The sequence below is a fragment of the Cajanus cajan genome, chromosome 8 (assembly GCF_000230855.2).
Source record: "Cajanus cajan strain Asha chromosome 8, NIPB_CcT2T_4, whole genome shotgun sequence".
Lineage (NCBI taxonomy): Eukaryota > Viridiplantae > Streptophyta > Magnoliopsida > Fabales > Fabaceae > Cajanus > Cajanus cajan.
In genome coordinates, this window is record NC_138524.1 from 30,333,590 (window position 1) to 30,350,050 (window position 16,461).

Sequence of the window (16,461 nt, forward strand, 5' to 3'; positions counted from 1 at the left end):
CCGAACCCCGTTTAAAAAAAACAAGGTCGAGTACGAACCTCAACACTTTCATCCGAGGTCGAGTCCGAACCTCGTTAAAATTATAAGGTCAAGTACGAACCTTAACACTCTTATCCGAGGTCGAATTCGGACCTTGGTGAAATGCACAAATTCGTTTTACTCCAAAATGAGGTCGAGTCCGAACCCCGTTAAAATTATGAGGTCGAATACGAACCTCAACACTCCAAACCGAGGTCGAGTCCGAACCCCGTTAAAAAAAAAACGAGGTCGAGTACGAACCTCAACACTCTCATCCGAGGTCGACTCCGAACCTCGTTAAAATTATAAGATCGAGTACGAACCTTAACACTCTTATCCGAGGTCGAATTCGGACCTTGGTGAAATGCACAAATTCGTTTTACTCCAAAACGAGGTCAAGTCCGAACCACGTTAAAATTATGAGGTCGAATACGAACCTCAACACACCAAACCGAGGTCGAGTCTGAACCCTGTTAAAAAAAAAACGAGGTCGAGTACGAACCTCAACACTCTCATTCGAGGTCGAGTCCAAACCTCGTTAAAATTATAAGGTCGAGTACGAACCTTAACACTCTTATCCGAGGCCGAGTTCGGACCTTGGTGAAATGCACAAATTCGTTTTACTCCAAAACAAGGTCGAGTACGAACCTTGGCAAAATCCGTTTTACTCCAAAACGAGGTCGAGTACGAACCTCGGCAAAATCCGTTTTACTCCAAAACGAGGTCGAGTACGAACCTCGGCAAAATCCGTCGGCAAAATTCGTTTTACTCCAAATCGAGGTCGAGTACGAACCTCGGCAAAATTCATTTTACGCCAAACCTCGACAAAACTCGTTTTACTCCAGATTGAGGACGAATACGAACCTCGACGCGCTCATTCGAAGTCGAATCCGAACCTCGATGAAATTCATTTTACACAAAAACTGAGGTCGAGTACGAACCCCAATACAATTCATTTTACACAAACCCGAGGTCAAGTCCGAACCTTAGGACCACCGTTTGAGGTCGAATTCGAACCCTTAATACAGTCTATCCTACTCTAAAAACAAGATTGAGCCCGATGAGGCAGAAAAACAATCAAAGACAAGACAAAAAAAAACAATCAAAGCAAGGAAAATCAAATCTCGAAGAGCAATATACATACAAAACACTTGCAGAGTTTAACGCTTGAGTTCAAAGGAATATACTAAACAAGGAAATAGAAAAGGGAAAAATAAACTAAGCTATTATAAAGGCGGCCTAGGCTGAGGCATTCTCACTAGAACTGTCATCGACATCGTCCTCCTTAACCAGCCTCCCAAAGCGGACAACCTTCTCCACATGCATGGAGGAAAAGTCAAACCCGGGAGCAAGGAGCCGTGCCTGACGAGCAGCCTTGTGGAAGCCCCTCTTGTGCTCCATCACAACGGAGCGTTCGACCTCCGCAAGCCTCCCTTCCACGGCCGCCTTCCCCGCTGCCAGCTCCGTAAGCTCCGCCCTCAAGGTGGCAATCTCGTCCTCCCGGCCACCAAGAATGACCTCGCTACGAAGGCGCTCCTCAGCCGCCACCGGAAACTCTCCTTTAAGAGAGGTCACAACATCTTCTAGAGCCAGCACTTGGCCACGAGAAGACGTCACCTCATCCTCCAAAGAGCGGACGCGACCCCGAGAGAAGGCGACGAGCTCCTGCAGCTCCCCCACCTGGGAAGCATAAGCCTCGTTGGATCGCAAGGCGATCTCAAGAGACTTCTGCACCCTTGCAAGGTCGCCCCGCGCAGATCGAAGCTCGGCCTCCTGCCTGTAGACACCCAATTTCGTCCGGGGGCATACAAATAAGGACATGGACCTCTGTTACGAAGGGAAGGAGCTCCTGAAACATGCCAACAAGAAGACAGGACTTCAGAGGGCACAAAATTACAAATTAAATATTTTTATGGGCCCGGAACGGGCCGTTCTAAAATCGGAACGGGCCGTTCCAAGGTCCGGAACGGGCCGTTCCAAGGTCCGGAATGGGCCGTTCCGAGGCTCCTAAAAGGCCAAAAACCCTAATTTGGAACGGGCTGTTCCGAGATTGGAACGGGCCGTTCTAGATTGGAACGGGCCGTTCCAAGATTGGAACAGGCCGTTCCAAACTCCTCCAAAAAGGGGTAAAAGTTTATTTGGAACGGGGCTGGAACGGGCCGTTCCTAAAATGGAACGGGCCGTTCCAAGGCCGTTCCAGACCAATCATGTGTGCTTAATTTGGAACCCAGAACGGGCTGTTCTGAAATCAGAACAGGCCGTTCTGGTTCCCCGGAACGGGCCGTTCCGGTTTCGGAACAGGCCGTTCCAGGGTCCAAATTAACCCACAACGGCCATATCCAGAACGGTCGTTCCGATTTTGGAACGGGCCATTCTGGACCCCCTTCCCGAAGTCTATAAATAGACAACTGGGGCTCATTTCTCAAGACCCCAAAAATTTCGTCCAGACTCCCTAGAGCACGAAATTTCTCTCTTTTTCTCTCTCCTCCTCTTTTTGTATTTCTTGAGATTTTTGTGAGGCATTGTAGTGTGAAGGGTTGCCAAAAAGCACCCTAATCTCCATCTTTGAAGATCAATAGAGCTCGTTCAAGAGGTATTTCAGCTAATTTTCTTTTCTCTTTTATTTCTTATTTTTTTAATAAATATTATTTATAATAAAAATAATCATGTAGACATTTTAGGATTAATTGTATAATTTAAATTTCAAGCATGTAAATAATTATTAATAAAGGAGATTAAATATTTTAATTATTAATTCTTATTACTTTATCTTCATCATAGGGTACCGATTTAGGGCGTTGTAGGGGTGCTTAATACCTTCCCTACACGTAACCGACCCCCGAACCCAATTCTGGTTATCAAGGCCATTATTGGACTTTTAAAAACCTTTTCTTTTTCCAATGTTTTGAGTAAAACATTGGTGGCGACTCCATGAACTCATTTTTCAAAACCATTAATTAAGGATTAGTCTGGTGTCCGGGCATTCCTTAATTGATGAGACTTTTAAAAGGACGTCTAAACCATTAGTCGCAAGATCGGAAATTTTCGGGTTGCGACACTGCCGCTTCGCCTCACCAAGGGTAGCACTAAGAGCCTTGTTCTCCTCCCTCAGGATCTTATTCGCATCCTTCCAGGGTTGAAGTCGGCCCCTCAGCTTGGCAAGGTCCTCTTGCTGCTTGGCCAGGTCCTCCTACTGCTTGGCCCACCTAGGCTTCCAGTGGCCTAGGATGCCCATAGCCCTCTGTAGAAGGACCTGCGCAACGTCGAAACTATCCTCGGGGTCGGCCCCGTCTATCAACCCCTGGTCCTCGGAGCTCAACGAGCCTTGAGGGAAGAACTTCTCGGCGGTCACACCCACGCTCCACAGCGAGTCCATGTCGGCCGAGGCGCTCACATGGTCCAGCTGCACCTTTGAAAGGCCCTTCCCGAAGCGATGGGCTAGGTATCGGCTCCGGGAAGCCCCCTGTGACGAGCCAGACGACGGCACCGAAGCTGCAGCGGTGGATGGGGAAACCTCACGACTCGGACCCCCTTCACGAGCCTCAACAGAGGCAAAAGCCGGTGTCCCCTGCTCGGCATCTGGAAGGTCCGCAATAGGAACCTCCGACCTCGCCTGTGAAAACCAGCCCCATGTCAAAAAATAAGTAAGGTGACATACAGGAAACCACGAAAGTCAAGGAACACTACTTACCTCAGCAGCAGGAACAACTTGCTCGGTGGCCGAAACTGCCACCTCGGTAGCCTGGGCGACCCGCCCAGCAGCCTGTGTCGCCGCCTCGGCGGCATCTCCCGCCTGCGGAAGACGGCCCTAGGTCAGAACACAGAAAAACACAATAGATGACATTAAAAAAGCAAAAGCAATAAGGTACTCACCACCTCGGCAGAATGAGCAACCTGCTCGGTGGCCGGATTCGCCACCTCGGCAGCCTGAACCACCTCTTCAAAAGCCACCCGAGGAACCCCCTTGGGCGGTGGACTCTCGGTAAGGTCCACCGCACCAACATCATCAGCCTTGGAGGTCACCTCCTCGGCATCCGGAGGGGCAGAGGTCCCCCCGACCTCCTTCGCTCCCCTCTTCCTCTTCCGGCTGACCTTTAGAGAGGGAACATCCTCCTCTTGAGGCTCGGGGACCTCGAGCTCGGTGACGTTGTAGCGACGCTTGAGCTCACGCCACAAGTTCTTCCCCATGATACCTACAGATAAGAAGCAAGGCACATCAGCAAAAGAAAGCTACACAAACCCCAAGCCACCAAAAAAAAAATACTCACTCTCCAAGCCCCTCTCCCTGTACGCCGAGTTCGCAAGCGACAGAACGAGCTTGCAATCCAGCGGGCGAGGAAGTGCAGCGAGGTTGTCAATGGCGGCCACCTCCGAGGCCGTCAGCTTCACCTGGCCTACCCCATGAAACCTAGACGGTCGGGGGCACCAGTAGAAGGGAAATTTCGGCAGCCCGCCGAAGTAAAACGCCCCATCCTCCAAGGGGTCGACGTTCACAAGAGCGACCCGGAAAAACTCTTGCTTGAAATATTTATACGACTAGGAGAAGAGAGTAAACAAACCCCCATCCCTACTCCCGCTCAGAGATAGTATACCGTAAGGAGGAACGCCTAACTTCAGCTGATAAAAATGAAGGAAAACGGGAAGAGACACCTCTACCCCCAAAACTGTACACAGGACTTGAAAAGCCCTCAAAAAACCCCAACTATTGGGGTGCAACTGGCAAGGAGCCGAGTTGACATGGTTCAAAAAATCACACTCGAATTGAGTGAAGGGAAGACAGACACCTAAATCCCTAAAAAAATAGTGGTACATATAGAAATGGGGAGGGTCGGAAGACCTCCCCATGTACACGCCCTCACCGGCCTGACAGGGTTCAAGCCGGATCATTCGGGAAATAGAAGGGTCGCAAACCCTACACGACCTGGAGATCCTATTAACCTCAAGAAAGGTCCGAAAGACGCTCTGGACCCCCGCCATCTCACACTTGACCCAGTCGTAGCCAGGAATGCCTGGCTCCGGGCCCGGGACGGAGGCAGATCCCTCTTCTCGGTGGCGGCTCTCCCGGTAGCCACCGCCTTACCGCGCGCCTTGCCCCTAGCAGGCGCAGAAGAGTCGGCACCACTCCCACCAGCCATTAAAAGAAAGAGAAGATCTGGGGAGAAGGAAAAAAAAAAGAGAACTGTAGAAAGGAAGTACCTGGTACTCCTCGTCAGAAAATAACCCTAACAACGACGGGGTTACCGGAAACGATGGCGGAAACGGAAGAAATCAAGACAGAAGATGGATAGGAGGACGGAAGAGACAACGTGCGCAAGAAGATTGGAAGAGTGAAAAATGAGTAAAGTGAAAAGGGGAAGAGGCGCGAGGGAGAGAAAAAGGCCCTTCCAAAATTCAAAACGGTCATGCCACGTGTCAGCCAAGGGACACGCCTGACAACACAATTAATTGCAAGACCATCATTACATAACCGTCATTTCCCATAACGCACCACTTGCACGTTTCCGGGAAATGAACAGTCGCGACACATGGAACCACAACAAGCAAACATACGCGAAAGGTCACCTCCCCCCAGCGAGCTCGGTCTTAACTCCTCGACCTACGGTCTTCGGAGCTCGGGGGGCTAGTGTACTATCTGTACCGCGCAGCCGAGCTCCGAGCTCGGCACCACAACGTAAGCCGACCTCGGACGCGCACCGCGTGGCATCAGCTCGGCATTTAAGCGAATCATAACTGATTCCCGAGGATCTCACCCCAGACGAGGTCCGTTATCTAATCATATTACATCTTATCTCAGGCCCAAGGCCCAAAGCAACCCTAAGTCACACCAAGGTACGTGCATTACATATACGAGACACATACTCATACAAACCCTAACTTTAGCATCGGAGTCTCTTTTGTAGGTACTTCCCCCATCTCGGAGCACCAGCATACCAGTGAAGGAGGCTCACTGATCTTACCTGGCGGATCAGCTCTACAGCAGATTTTCGGTAAGAACAATATATATATATATGTATATATATATATATATGAGGAGAGATTTGTTTACTCCAAGAGTAAGACTACTTAGACTTACTCCATTTAATATCTCATGCTATATATCAAATCTCAACGATTCAACCATTGAATTTAATTCTTAATGTATAGATCAAATATGAAAATTAAAAAAAAATCATTTGATACTTCGTTTCATTAATTCAAATTGACGGATAATTATAAAATTATTTTATATGTTGATTTGAATTAATGAAATGAAGTATTAAATAGTTTTCAATTTTTTTAAAAATTTGTAGACTTAATTTATGCATTAAGAACTTTAAATTCAACGGTTGGATCGTTGAAATTTGATATAAAACATGAGTTATTGAATAGATTACATTTAGATAGACTAGAGTAATTAAACGGATTCCTCCTATAAATATATATATATATATATATATGGTTTAGGGTTTATATATGGACAATATTATTACATGTTTAAGCATATAACAAATCATGAAAATATCAATCGCTAGTTTTTTAATCTATGGCGAAAATAAATTATTTATCATTTATCATTTTAAATAAGTCAAATTAATCTTATTACCTCTCATTCAAATTGGTAGTTGCAGTGCTATGCACTATAATATCTAACTCTTCCAATATTTGCCTCCTCGTGTTTTCATCCTTAATTCCCAAGTTCTGATTAGAAACATCACCAGCAACACTATAATATCTAACTCTTCCAATATTTGCCTCCTCGTGTTTTCATCCTTAATTCCCAAGTTCTGATTAGAAACATCACCAGCAACAACAACTACTTTCTTTGATATAAAAGAACCAAAATCTGAACCCCATTTATATCGTAGAACCCTGAATAAGTCCTTCCCAATGACCTGGATATGATACATATATAATGAACATTAATTGCTAAATCAACATCTTAATTAAATGTTATTTAAATTCATATATTAAATAGTTGTAGAAAGTTGCATAGCTACCTCATCATGCCAGCGGTGGGACCTCAAAGGGTGGGATAGCTGGCCCCAAGATTTAACGCGGCTGCATACACAAGGTAGGATTCGAACTCCTGACCTTGCTTAAGCGTGGATCAAACCCTACCGCTGAACCACATGCTTGAAATTATACTCTTAATATCTTTTCTATAAAAATTGCACAAACAAAATTAATAAGAAAACTAGTGCAATTAATCTTCTTTTATAGGTTATTTTATTAATAAGAACTTTTCATTAATTCTTCTGTACATGATTATAAATGTATATCCATATATATATATATATATACACTACAAGAAATTTCAAGATTACAGACGGCCAAAATCTGTGGGTAATCAAAAAAATCCGTGGGAAACACTCAATTTCCGACGGATTACAAACGGACAAAAATCCGTGGGTAAATTGCTCGTCTGAAATATTTACCCACGAATTTTCTGACGGATTCAGTCCATGGGAAATTACCCACGGATTCAGTCCGTGGGAAATTACCCACGGATTCAGTCCGTGGGTAATTTCCCACGGACTGAATCCGTCGGTAATTTCCCACGGACTGAATCCGTCGGTAATTTCCCACGGACTGAATCCGTGGGTAATTTCCCACGGACTAAGTCCGTGGGAAATTACCCAGGGATTCAGTCCGTGGGAAATTACCCACGGATTAAATCCGTGGGAAATTGCCCCTGGATTTATTCATGATAGATTACCCACAGATTTAATCCGTGGGAAATTCTTTGGGTATTGTTAAATTTTTTTAAATAAATTAAAAATCATATTAATAATAATCCTGTTTAATTAAATGAATCATAATTATGTGAATTAAAACAAGTTTAATCATTCAGAAAAAATAAAGTGTCATACATAAATAAAGTTTAGGGTTCAAATTTAAAAATAAAATCCAGTACAACCAATAGAATTATAACATAACATAATATATCTAATAATCTGAATATCCAGGTGAATGTTGTTGATGTTGGTCATTAGCTTGTTCATCCTCTGTTGGTTGCCGATTGCCTTGTTGTTGGTCTTGGTGTCTGTTTGGTTGTTGATGTTGTTGTTGCTGTTGAAGAGTAGTCTGCATAGTAGGTGGTAGGAATGGGAGTACAGCATTGAGAAATGTGTTGAACTGAGTCTGATACTGGGAGGTCAAGGATTGAATCTCAGTCTGATATTGGGAGCGCATCCGACGCATCTCTTCCTCATTAGCTAAAACTCGTTGTGTCAACTGAGAAATCTCTTGTGTATTCTGAGACTGACTTGAAGATGTCCCCACAAAGCTGCTATGTTCATTCTCATAAAGATCTCCTGTACCATAACGACGTCCCTTGTATTTTTTACCGATAGTTGCATTCCAACATTGACTCCTAAGTCTATCCTCCTCAACAGGGTCTAAAGGGGTGCATTCTGAGGTGCCAGCAGTGGATCCAACCTCATATATAGCTTGAGAAAATCTAGCTTCAAAATCTTCCTATTATCATCATAAACAGTACGTAAAAATAGTGTAAACATTAATAAAATTAAAGAGCAATAAAATAAGTAACATAGACTCACATGTGTCCGCCTAGATCTATCATCAACAAACTGACCAGTGTCTTTTCGTATATGAGTTTGCTGAAAGAGTTCATCATGGTGTACAGGTCGACCAAGCTCCTTTTCCTACAAATAAAAACATTATATAAATCAAAATTTAACATATAAAATTAAGCATTAGAAGAATGAAGACTAAAATATAAACATACCATGCGAATGGCATGTTCATTCATGCTAATGGAGCCACATGTGTGCATACTTCCACCCTTTTCAGATGCTCTATTTTTTTTGTGCTTGTGTTCACTTTGTACGATATGTAGGTACATTCCAATGTTCTAATAAAGAGTTCCACACACGATCTCCAATCCAATCTGGTTTCTTATTTTTCTTTCGGGCATCCATAAACATCTCAGAAAGTCTATGAGAAGCTTTTGCATTGAAATTTTTTTTGACATTACTTTCATGCTCAGGACTCCATTTGACCATCCTCTATTAACAACCATATATATTAATTAATAACCAAAGAAACATCTCAGAAAATCTATGAGAACAAGCAAGTATTTAACAATAATATATATTTTCAATGACCAAATCAATCTATGAAAAATACTCTTATATGGTTTAATACAATTCAATACAATACAATTCAATACAAATCAATCAGTCATTGCAACAATCCAATACAATTAATCAACAAACTCCTATAGAATTTATAATAGCTTATTTTTGTAAAAAGAACACTAGAAGTTACATTTTTTTTATTAAATTAAATTTGTTATGATAATATTTATCTTTATTAAATTATCTATTAATTATAAACTAACAACATATATAACTTTTTGTTTTAATGTAATAGTAATACATATACAATGCAATTTTAATTTTTATTGAAGATATTAATATCATAACTTTATATTATAACTAGAAGTTAATTGTTATCTTTGAATATAAAGAATTGGAATATCAACACCTAAATCAACAAACAAACTCACATCCATATCAACAAACTAATACCTTAGATTTAAATAGACATATAAATCTGTGGGAAATATCAGTCTGAAACATCATAATTTTCCCACGGTAAGGTTATCTGAAATTTTAGACGGAAAGAATCCGTGGGTAATATTCGTCGGTAATGTCATTTTTCCCACGGATATTTATCCGTGGGAAAAAATCCGTGGGTAATGAGTATTTTTCTTGTAGTGATATATATATATATATATATATATATGCGGATGGATCAAATGATTCTAAGAGTAACTCTTGCTTAAGTTATTATATTCAATAAATCATGATTTATGTTAAATTTTAACGATACAACTGTTAAATTAAAAGTTCTTAATGTATAATTAAAGTCTATAAATTTTAAAAAAATTTAAAAATTATTTGATATTTCATTTTTATTACACTTTTCTTCCTTTTCTTTATGCAAAAAGATGTTATTCAAACACGTTTTTACCTCCTATAAACATGGATCAGTCTTTTGTCGGTAGTTTTGAGATTTTACATTAATCATGTCTATAAACAAAAAATAAAACATGTATTGAATATAGAAACCTCTCCTTAAAAAACATTATAACCTTAAATGATTCCAAGAAAATATTTTCAATGATGAAAATCATTTACTTTATCTTATATAAATATTTTAGCCCTTTTACTTACATTATTTAATTTTTTAAGTCTTACTTTTAATTTCTTTATTAACTTCATTAGTGTATGAACGAGATGATTTATTAAATATGTAGTGAATAGTGATGTATTTGTTTTTTTTTTTTTTTTTTTTGGATCAAATGTAACTTAATTGAGTCTATGAAACTAACCTCATGGATCATAATCACAGTCAACTATATAAAGGAAACGTAATGATATACCGGAAACACCCTTGTCTTGGTGATTATTATTGATGAAAAAAAGAAAAGAAGAAAAAGAGTCAGAGTCATATAACAGGCTTCGTTGATAGATCAGAGAGAGAGAGTGAAAGTGGAATGGCGAAAAAGGCAGTTTTGATCGGAATCAACTACCCGGGAACGAAGGCGGAGCTGAGAGGGTGCGTAAACGACGTGTGGAGAATGCAGAGGTGTCTGGTGGAGCGATACGGGTTCTCCGAAGACGACATCACCGTTTTGATCGACACGGACAGGTCGTACAAGGAGCCAACGGGGAAGAACATTCGCAGGGCGCTCACCGCGCTCGTCCGATCGGCGCAGCCTGGTGACGTGCTGTTCGTGCACTACAGCGGCCACGGCACGCGCCTCCCCGCCGAGACCGGGGAGGACGACGACACTGGCTACGACGAATGCATTGTTCCCTCTGATATGAATCTCATCACTGGTTAGCTTCTTTTTTTTTTTACTTTCTTTCTTTAACCTTTTTTTTCATCCGTTACTTTATGGTAAGCGCAATATTTTAAAGACTATAACCAATGGCTAATCTCTCGATGTGGGACGTGGTTCTGAAAAACATTATTTTAACTATGTTACTGTGATCTGTTTTTTTTTTATTTTTTTTTATTTCTGGTTTTGTTTTGAATTAATGAATTGTTTGTTTGTGTATTTTTGGGATCTGTGTTTTGAGATGAAGAGAGAGGTGGGATGTGGGCATGATCTGGATAGTGCACGCGTGAATTGTTTGAGGAAGAGCAATCAATCTAATTAGAAACTTGAATTTACGTCGGGGTCTGAGATTATAAATATGGGATTTTGATCTTTGAAATTGATTAAAATCGATGATTTTATTTTTATTTCATTATTTGGTATCGTTTAGTAATGTTGATGGTGCTCGTAATTTCATGAATTTAATTAGGGGAGGGGTTAGAAGATGAAAAAATATGTAAGTAAACCTATTGATCAAGTAATTATAAGGCTCATTCTGGTTCAGTGGAGTCTATCTTGTACTTCTAGGGTCAATTTTCGCATTGTTAAAATAATGATTGTCTAGTAGAAACAACATCCTTTGAATGCAAATTAATTGTTAGTTTTAAACTTTAAGATATTGTGTTGAGCATGTTCATAAATTAAAAAAATATTATATAATGAGGAGACAGCCTAATATTATCTAGAAAGCAGCAATAATATTGAAACTTGGAGAGGATTATTGCATAAGCATAATTTACAAGTTAAATTATCCGATCACAGCTACTTAGTTAACTCTAAATCTTTAATCATTTCTAAATCGTTAACCATTTGCTCACCTTAAGAATGTAATTTGTATTTACTCTCTGTATAAAGGATTTTTGTCATTGTGCTAAATAACTGAATTTTAATTATGATGATAATTCCTTTTATAGTGTATCAAAATTAAACTCTTACTACACTTTTACGTTATTTTGGAAGGTTATTATGTTTGTGGAGTTTCCCAAATTGGAGTCAAAATTTGGTGTCTTTATCAATTTGGTGTAAGGAACCGTTTTAGGTAATAAGTGAAGTAAAAAGGAAAAAAAAATTGGATCTGTTTTATTATTGAAATGATGTTCAAAAATGATCCTCGATTCTTTTTTCAGACCGATGTTTGTTCTGTGTTTGTTTAAGTAAATCTGGTGTTCACAGCATCTTAAGAGTTAAGTCAGAAGTAGTTGAAGATTTTTTGTGTGTTCTTTTGGTAGAACTATTGTGTATGTGGGGAGTAATAAACTATCAATTTAATTTCTGTTAGTCCTAGAACTATTGTGTATGTTTGTGCAAACAGGTGATGATTTCAGGGAATTTGTTGAAAACAGATTCATGATATTTTCAGATCTATTAACTCACAGGAAAAACGCTTCATTAGTTCTGGTGTTGATAGCAAGTAGCAACTTAATTCAAGCATTGTACAAGTAATTTGGTGTTTTGTTTTAGATGGATCATTGTTGTTGCATTAGCATGTTTTTTGTGGGAAGTAACAAGCTATGTGTGTGTGTCTTTGGAAACAGACGATGATTTCAGGGAATTTGTTGATGGGGTCCCTAGAGGATGCAGGATCACAATTGTGTCTGATTCTTGCCACAGTGGTGGCCTACTTGAAGAAGCTAAGGAACAGATAGGAGAGAGCACAAAGGGAGAGGATGAACATTCTGGCTCTGGCTCTGGCTCTGGCTTTGGATTTTCTAGTTTTCTACATCGGAAGGTGGAAGATGCCATCGAGTCTCGCGGATTCCATGTCCCTTCAGCATTGCGCCACCATGGTGATGAAAATGAAGATAGGGACATTGCACTTCCACATGGGGACTATGGCTATGTAAAGAACAGGTCTTTGCCCCTTTCAACTCTGATTGATATACTGAAGCAGAAAACGGGGAAAGATGACATTGATGTTGGGAAACTGAGACCAACCCTCTTTGATGTGTTTGGGGAAGATGCTAGTCCTAAAGTGAAGAAGTTCATGAATGTGATTTTAAACAAGCTCCAACAAGGAAGTGGTGAAGGTGGGGGTGGAATATTGGGGTTAGTGGGTGGTCTTGCCCAAGAGTTTCTGAAGCAAAAGCTTGATCAGAATGATGAGGGGTATGCAAAGCCTGCACTGGAGACACATGTAGAGAGTAAACATGAGGCATATGCTGGATCAAACAAACACGCCCTTCCGGATGGTGGGATTCTGATGAGTGGTTGCCAAACTGACCAAACTTCTGCAGATGCAAGCCCTTCTGGGAATGCTTCTGGTGCTTATGGGGCATTCAGCAATGCAATTCAGGCTATAATTGAGGAAAGTGGTGGTTCAATCACAAACCATGAGCTTGTTTCCAAGGCAAGAGAGAAGCTGAAGAGGGAGGGTTTCACTCAGAAGCCTGGACTCTATTGCAGTGATCACCATGTTGATGCTCCTTTTGTGTGTTGATCATATGTTCTCATGTGATGCTTTGAAAGAGAGAATAATGTGTGCTGTTTATAGTATGCTTGTGTATTGCTGTATATGTCTTTGGAAAATCAAGTTATTGTTTTCATACTGTTTTATCAGGTATGGACTATTCTTGTGTCTTGGCTGATTAGAGCATTGTGGTGACTTTGCTGCTACATAATCATTGTGCTGGGAGACCAAATTATCAGAGCAAGGCTATATTCCAAACCAAAGATTTCGGCTCTGAATACATTCCATGTACGTGAATTTATATTTATTATAAAATATGTAGTTACTTTTTGTGTGTCGTTTGAAATATAATATTTCTTTAGTGAAATTCATACTTCTTCTATCTTGATTACATACATAGATTAAAAAAATAAGTACATCATTTTTATATAATTTTAATAAAATAGTTTGCTTTTTTAATAAATACATTATTTCTAATTGTGCTAATTGAATAATTTATGAAGAGATAAATTAAAAAAAATTATTATATTAAAAAGTAAGAATATTGTTCGTTTAATGACTACTATACTAAAAAAATAGGGGTAACTTCCAATTTCAGAGAACATTCTTTGGGATATAGATTAAGTTTGATTAATGAGAATACGAATCAAGAAGATAATGTAGAACTGATTTGGATATAAGTTTTAAAATATTTTTAAGAGTTTTTCTATTAAATTTTTTTTTATTTTTGAGTAGAAAAGTTTTTGAAAACTATTTTTTTAGTATCTATCCAAATAGGTTCACACACTACTTAGTTTGCACATGGTGGAAACTTGTAGAGTTTTTCTTCTTTTTTATCTTTTCAAGTTGTTTTCCTTCCGGGGCCTTTAATGCTCTTAAATTCATTGTTAATTTTAACTGGTCTACAATTTGCATTTCCATTAATTAGTTAATACGTCTTTGTCATTTACTTTGCTCAATTTACGTTCCCGTACTTATAATTTCTGTTAGTTTAACTGTTTTATCAATCTAATTTCTTTTTATAAATATATCGCAATCTAATACACTATCTAATATTCTTTCCATTTTACTTAACTTTTTTGTTAATTTATTTTATTAATATACTATCTCATCAAAAGACTCATTTTTTGTCCTTAACCATCCAATTTTTATCACCATTTCTATACGGTTATCATATAGTCTAAGATATTGACAATTTTCGTTACATAGTATTACACCAAATAGAATGACACTGAAGAATCAGCGAGTGTTCAAAAAAAAAAAATCTAGACCGATATATAAAAGAAATGTTTCTTTTAGTAATTGCTATTGATTTTCATAATTTTTTTACACCTTAATTATTAAGAATAAAAGAGAATTGGAACTTTTTAAATAACTATTCACTCTATTATTTTTTATTTTTAAGAATATTAAGAGACAGGAGGTCTTTTCTTTTCTTTTTCTTAATCACTATAAACACAATCATAATATATATATATAGAGATCCTTTTACTCCAGGAAAGTCTACCGAGATTTACTCCGTTTAATAATTCATGTTCTACATTAAATTTCAACGATCTAACCGTTCAATTTAAAGTTTTTAATACAGATCAAATTTGCAAATTTTTATCAAATAATTTTTTAATTTTCTAAAAATTTGCAAATTTGATCTATAGATTAAGAACTTTAAATTAAATGGTTAGATCGTTAAAATTTGATATAAAACATGAGTTATTGAACGGAATAAATCTATGTAGACTTACTCCTAGAATAAAAAGATTCATTCTTTTATATATATATATATATACGTGGATATATAACTAGTGGATATAAAATTAAAAACAAATAGAATAGTTGGTTTAAAAAGAAGCTACTAGGGGAGCTTCCATTCAAACCATTATTTGTCACCTAACGAAGATCAGTGGTTAGCCTATGTCAGTCAATTCAATTTTGAAAACTTGTTAGGAGAGTGCTAAAATAAATCACTCTCAATTATTATCACGCCAGTATTATTTTGAGTTTAAAATAACAACAAGACTATAAAAAATAAAAAATAAAAATGTAGAAGAAGAAGAAGAAGCATTCAACGCCACCACACACGACACAACAACTAATCAATGCAGAGAAAAAACAATTAAATACGAACGGGTTTCATCCGATTCCCTGTCTACATCATATAATCTATACTCATATATAAAAGCAGTATTTCTTTTATAACCGTTTTTCTTCTTTACAATTTATGAATAATTATATATTTAATTACTTAGAAAAAAATAATTTTAGTAATCATCATTGACCAATTTTAAATAACCATTCATATTATTATGTGTTTTTTTTATTTATTTTACTTTTAAAAATATTTAGCCTTCTCCTCTAATGATAATAATTGAAGTAAATGCATGAACGCAATTTTTTTAAACGCAATTTTTTTAGTAGTGAAATTGACGGATCCACATTGTGAGTAGTGGGGGCATTTGCCCCCACTACTATTTCACACATAAATATTTTTTTATTTAAAAAATAATATATTTTTTAAAAAATAATTATATTTTAATAAAATAAATAAAATATATTTAAATTATCATGAAAAGAAATTCATTTATTTGATATTTATCAAACTTTTAAAGGATATTAATTCTCTTATGTGATAAAGAATATTTCTTAATAACAAATCAATTTTCTTAAAAAGTCTAATTATAATATATATAGAGTTAATCACCTATATACTGATAGTGTAAAGTTTTTTTACATTGACAACCAATTATATCTTTTAATTGTGTCATGTCACTTTACACTGACAGTGTATAGGTGATTAACTCATATATATATACATACATACATACATATATATATATATATATATATATATATATATTAATACTCACATATATAATGTAATATATTAAAAAAATCAATTTTTGATAAAAATAAAATTTACAGTATGCATGTTTACCTTTTGCGTTTTCTAATTATTGTATATGTTGATTAAAAAATTAAAAAAAGAAAAATCGAAAGGTTTATGTTCCATTTAGAATTGTTATATAAAATATATTTTAAAATAAATTATCATCTAAAAATATATATTAGATATTAAAAATATGTTTATATCATAAATAAATTAAACTTGATTTTTATAAAATTTAACATATTTATTTTATATTTTTAA

General features: G+C 37.7%; 2 protein-coding genes across 3 annotated transcripts; one reads left to right on the plus strand and one right to left on the minus strand.

Moving 5' to 3' along the window:
* Positions 1-7,917: 7,917 nt before the first annotated feature.
* Positions 7,918-9,003, minus strand: LOC145950715 (uncharacterized). Its single transcript, XM_083062378.1, has 3 exons — positions 8,747-9,003; positions 8,559-8,663; positions 7,918-8,475 (listed from the first exon to the last, which is right to left on the minus strand). Exons 1-3 carry the CDS (start codon positions 8,861-8,863, stop codon positions 7,945-7,947), a joined length of 753 nt encoding a protein of 250 aa, XP_082918504.1. The 5' UTR covers positions 8,864-9,003; the 3' UTR covers positions 7,918-7,944.
* A 1,427-nt stretch (positions 9,004-10,430) lies between these two features.
* Positions 10,431-13,683, plus strand: LOC109789349 (metacaspase-4). 2 transcript variants are annotated; one of them, XM_020348273.3, is made up of 3 exons: positions 10,431-10,868; positions 12,445-13,385; positions 13,467-13,683. In XM_020348273.3, exons 1-2 carry the CDS (start codon positions 10,523-10,525, stop codon positions 13,344-13,346), a joined length of 1,248 nt encoding a protein of 415 aa, XP_020203862.2. In that variant the 5' UTR covers positions 10,431-10,522; the 3' UTR covers positions 13,347-13,385; positions 13,467-13,683. The 2 variants fall into 2 exon arrangements, with proteins under 2 accessions (XP_020203862.2, XP_020203861.2); XM_020348272.3 differs by having other exon boundaries at positions 10,432-10,868; positions 12,445-13,683.
* Positions 13,684-16,461: the final 2,778 nt, after the last annotated feature.

Bases quoted from the DNA above. Each gene is read 5' to 3' on its own strand.
- LOC109789349 (XM_020348273.3), top strand. From the start codon at position 10,523: ATGGCGAAAAAGGCAGTTTTGATCGGAATCAACTACCCGGGAACGAAG. The intron at 10,869-12,444 runs GTTAGCTTCTTT...CTTTGGAAACAG, and splicing joins TGATATGAATCTCATCACTG to ACGATGATTTCAGGGAATTT.
- LOC145950715 (XM_083062378.1), bottom strand. From the start codon at position 8,863: ATGTACCTACATATCGTACAAAGTGAACACAAGCACAAAAAAAATAGA. The intron at 8,664-8,746 runs GTATGTTTATAT...TTTTATTTGTAG, and splicing joins ATGAACATGCCATTCGCATG to GAAAAGGAGCTTGGTCGACC. The intron at 8,476-8,558 runs GTGAGTCTATGT...TGATGATAATAG, and splicing joins ATAGATCTAGGCGGACACAT to GAAGATTTTGAAGCTAGATT.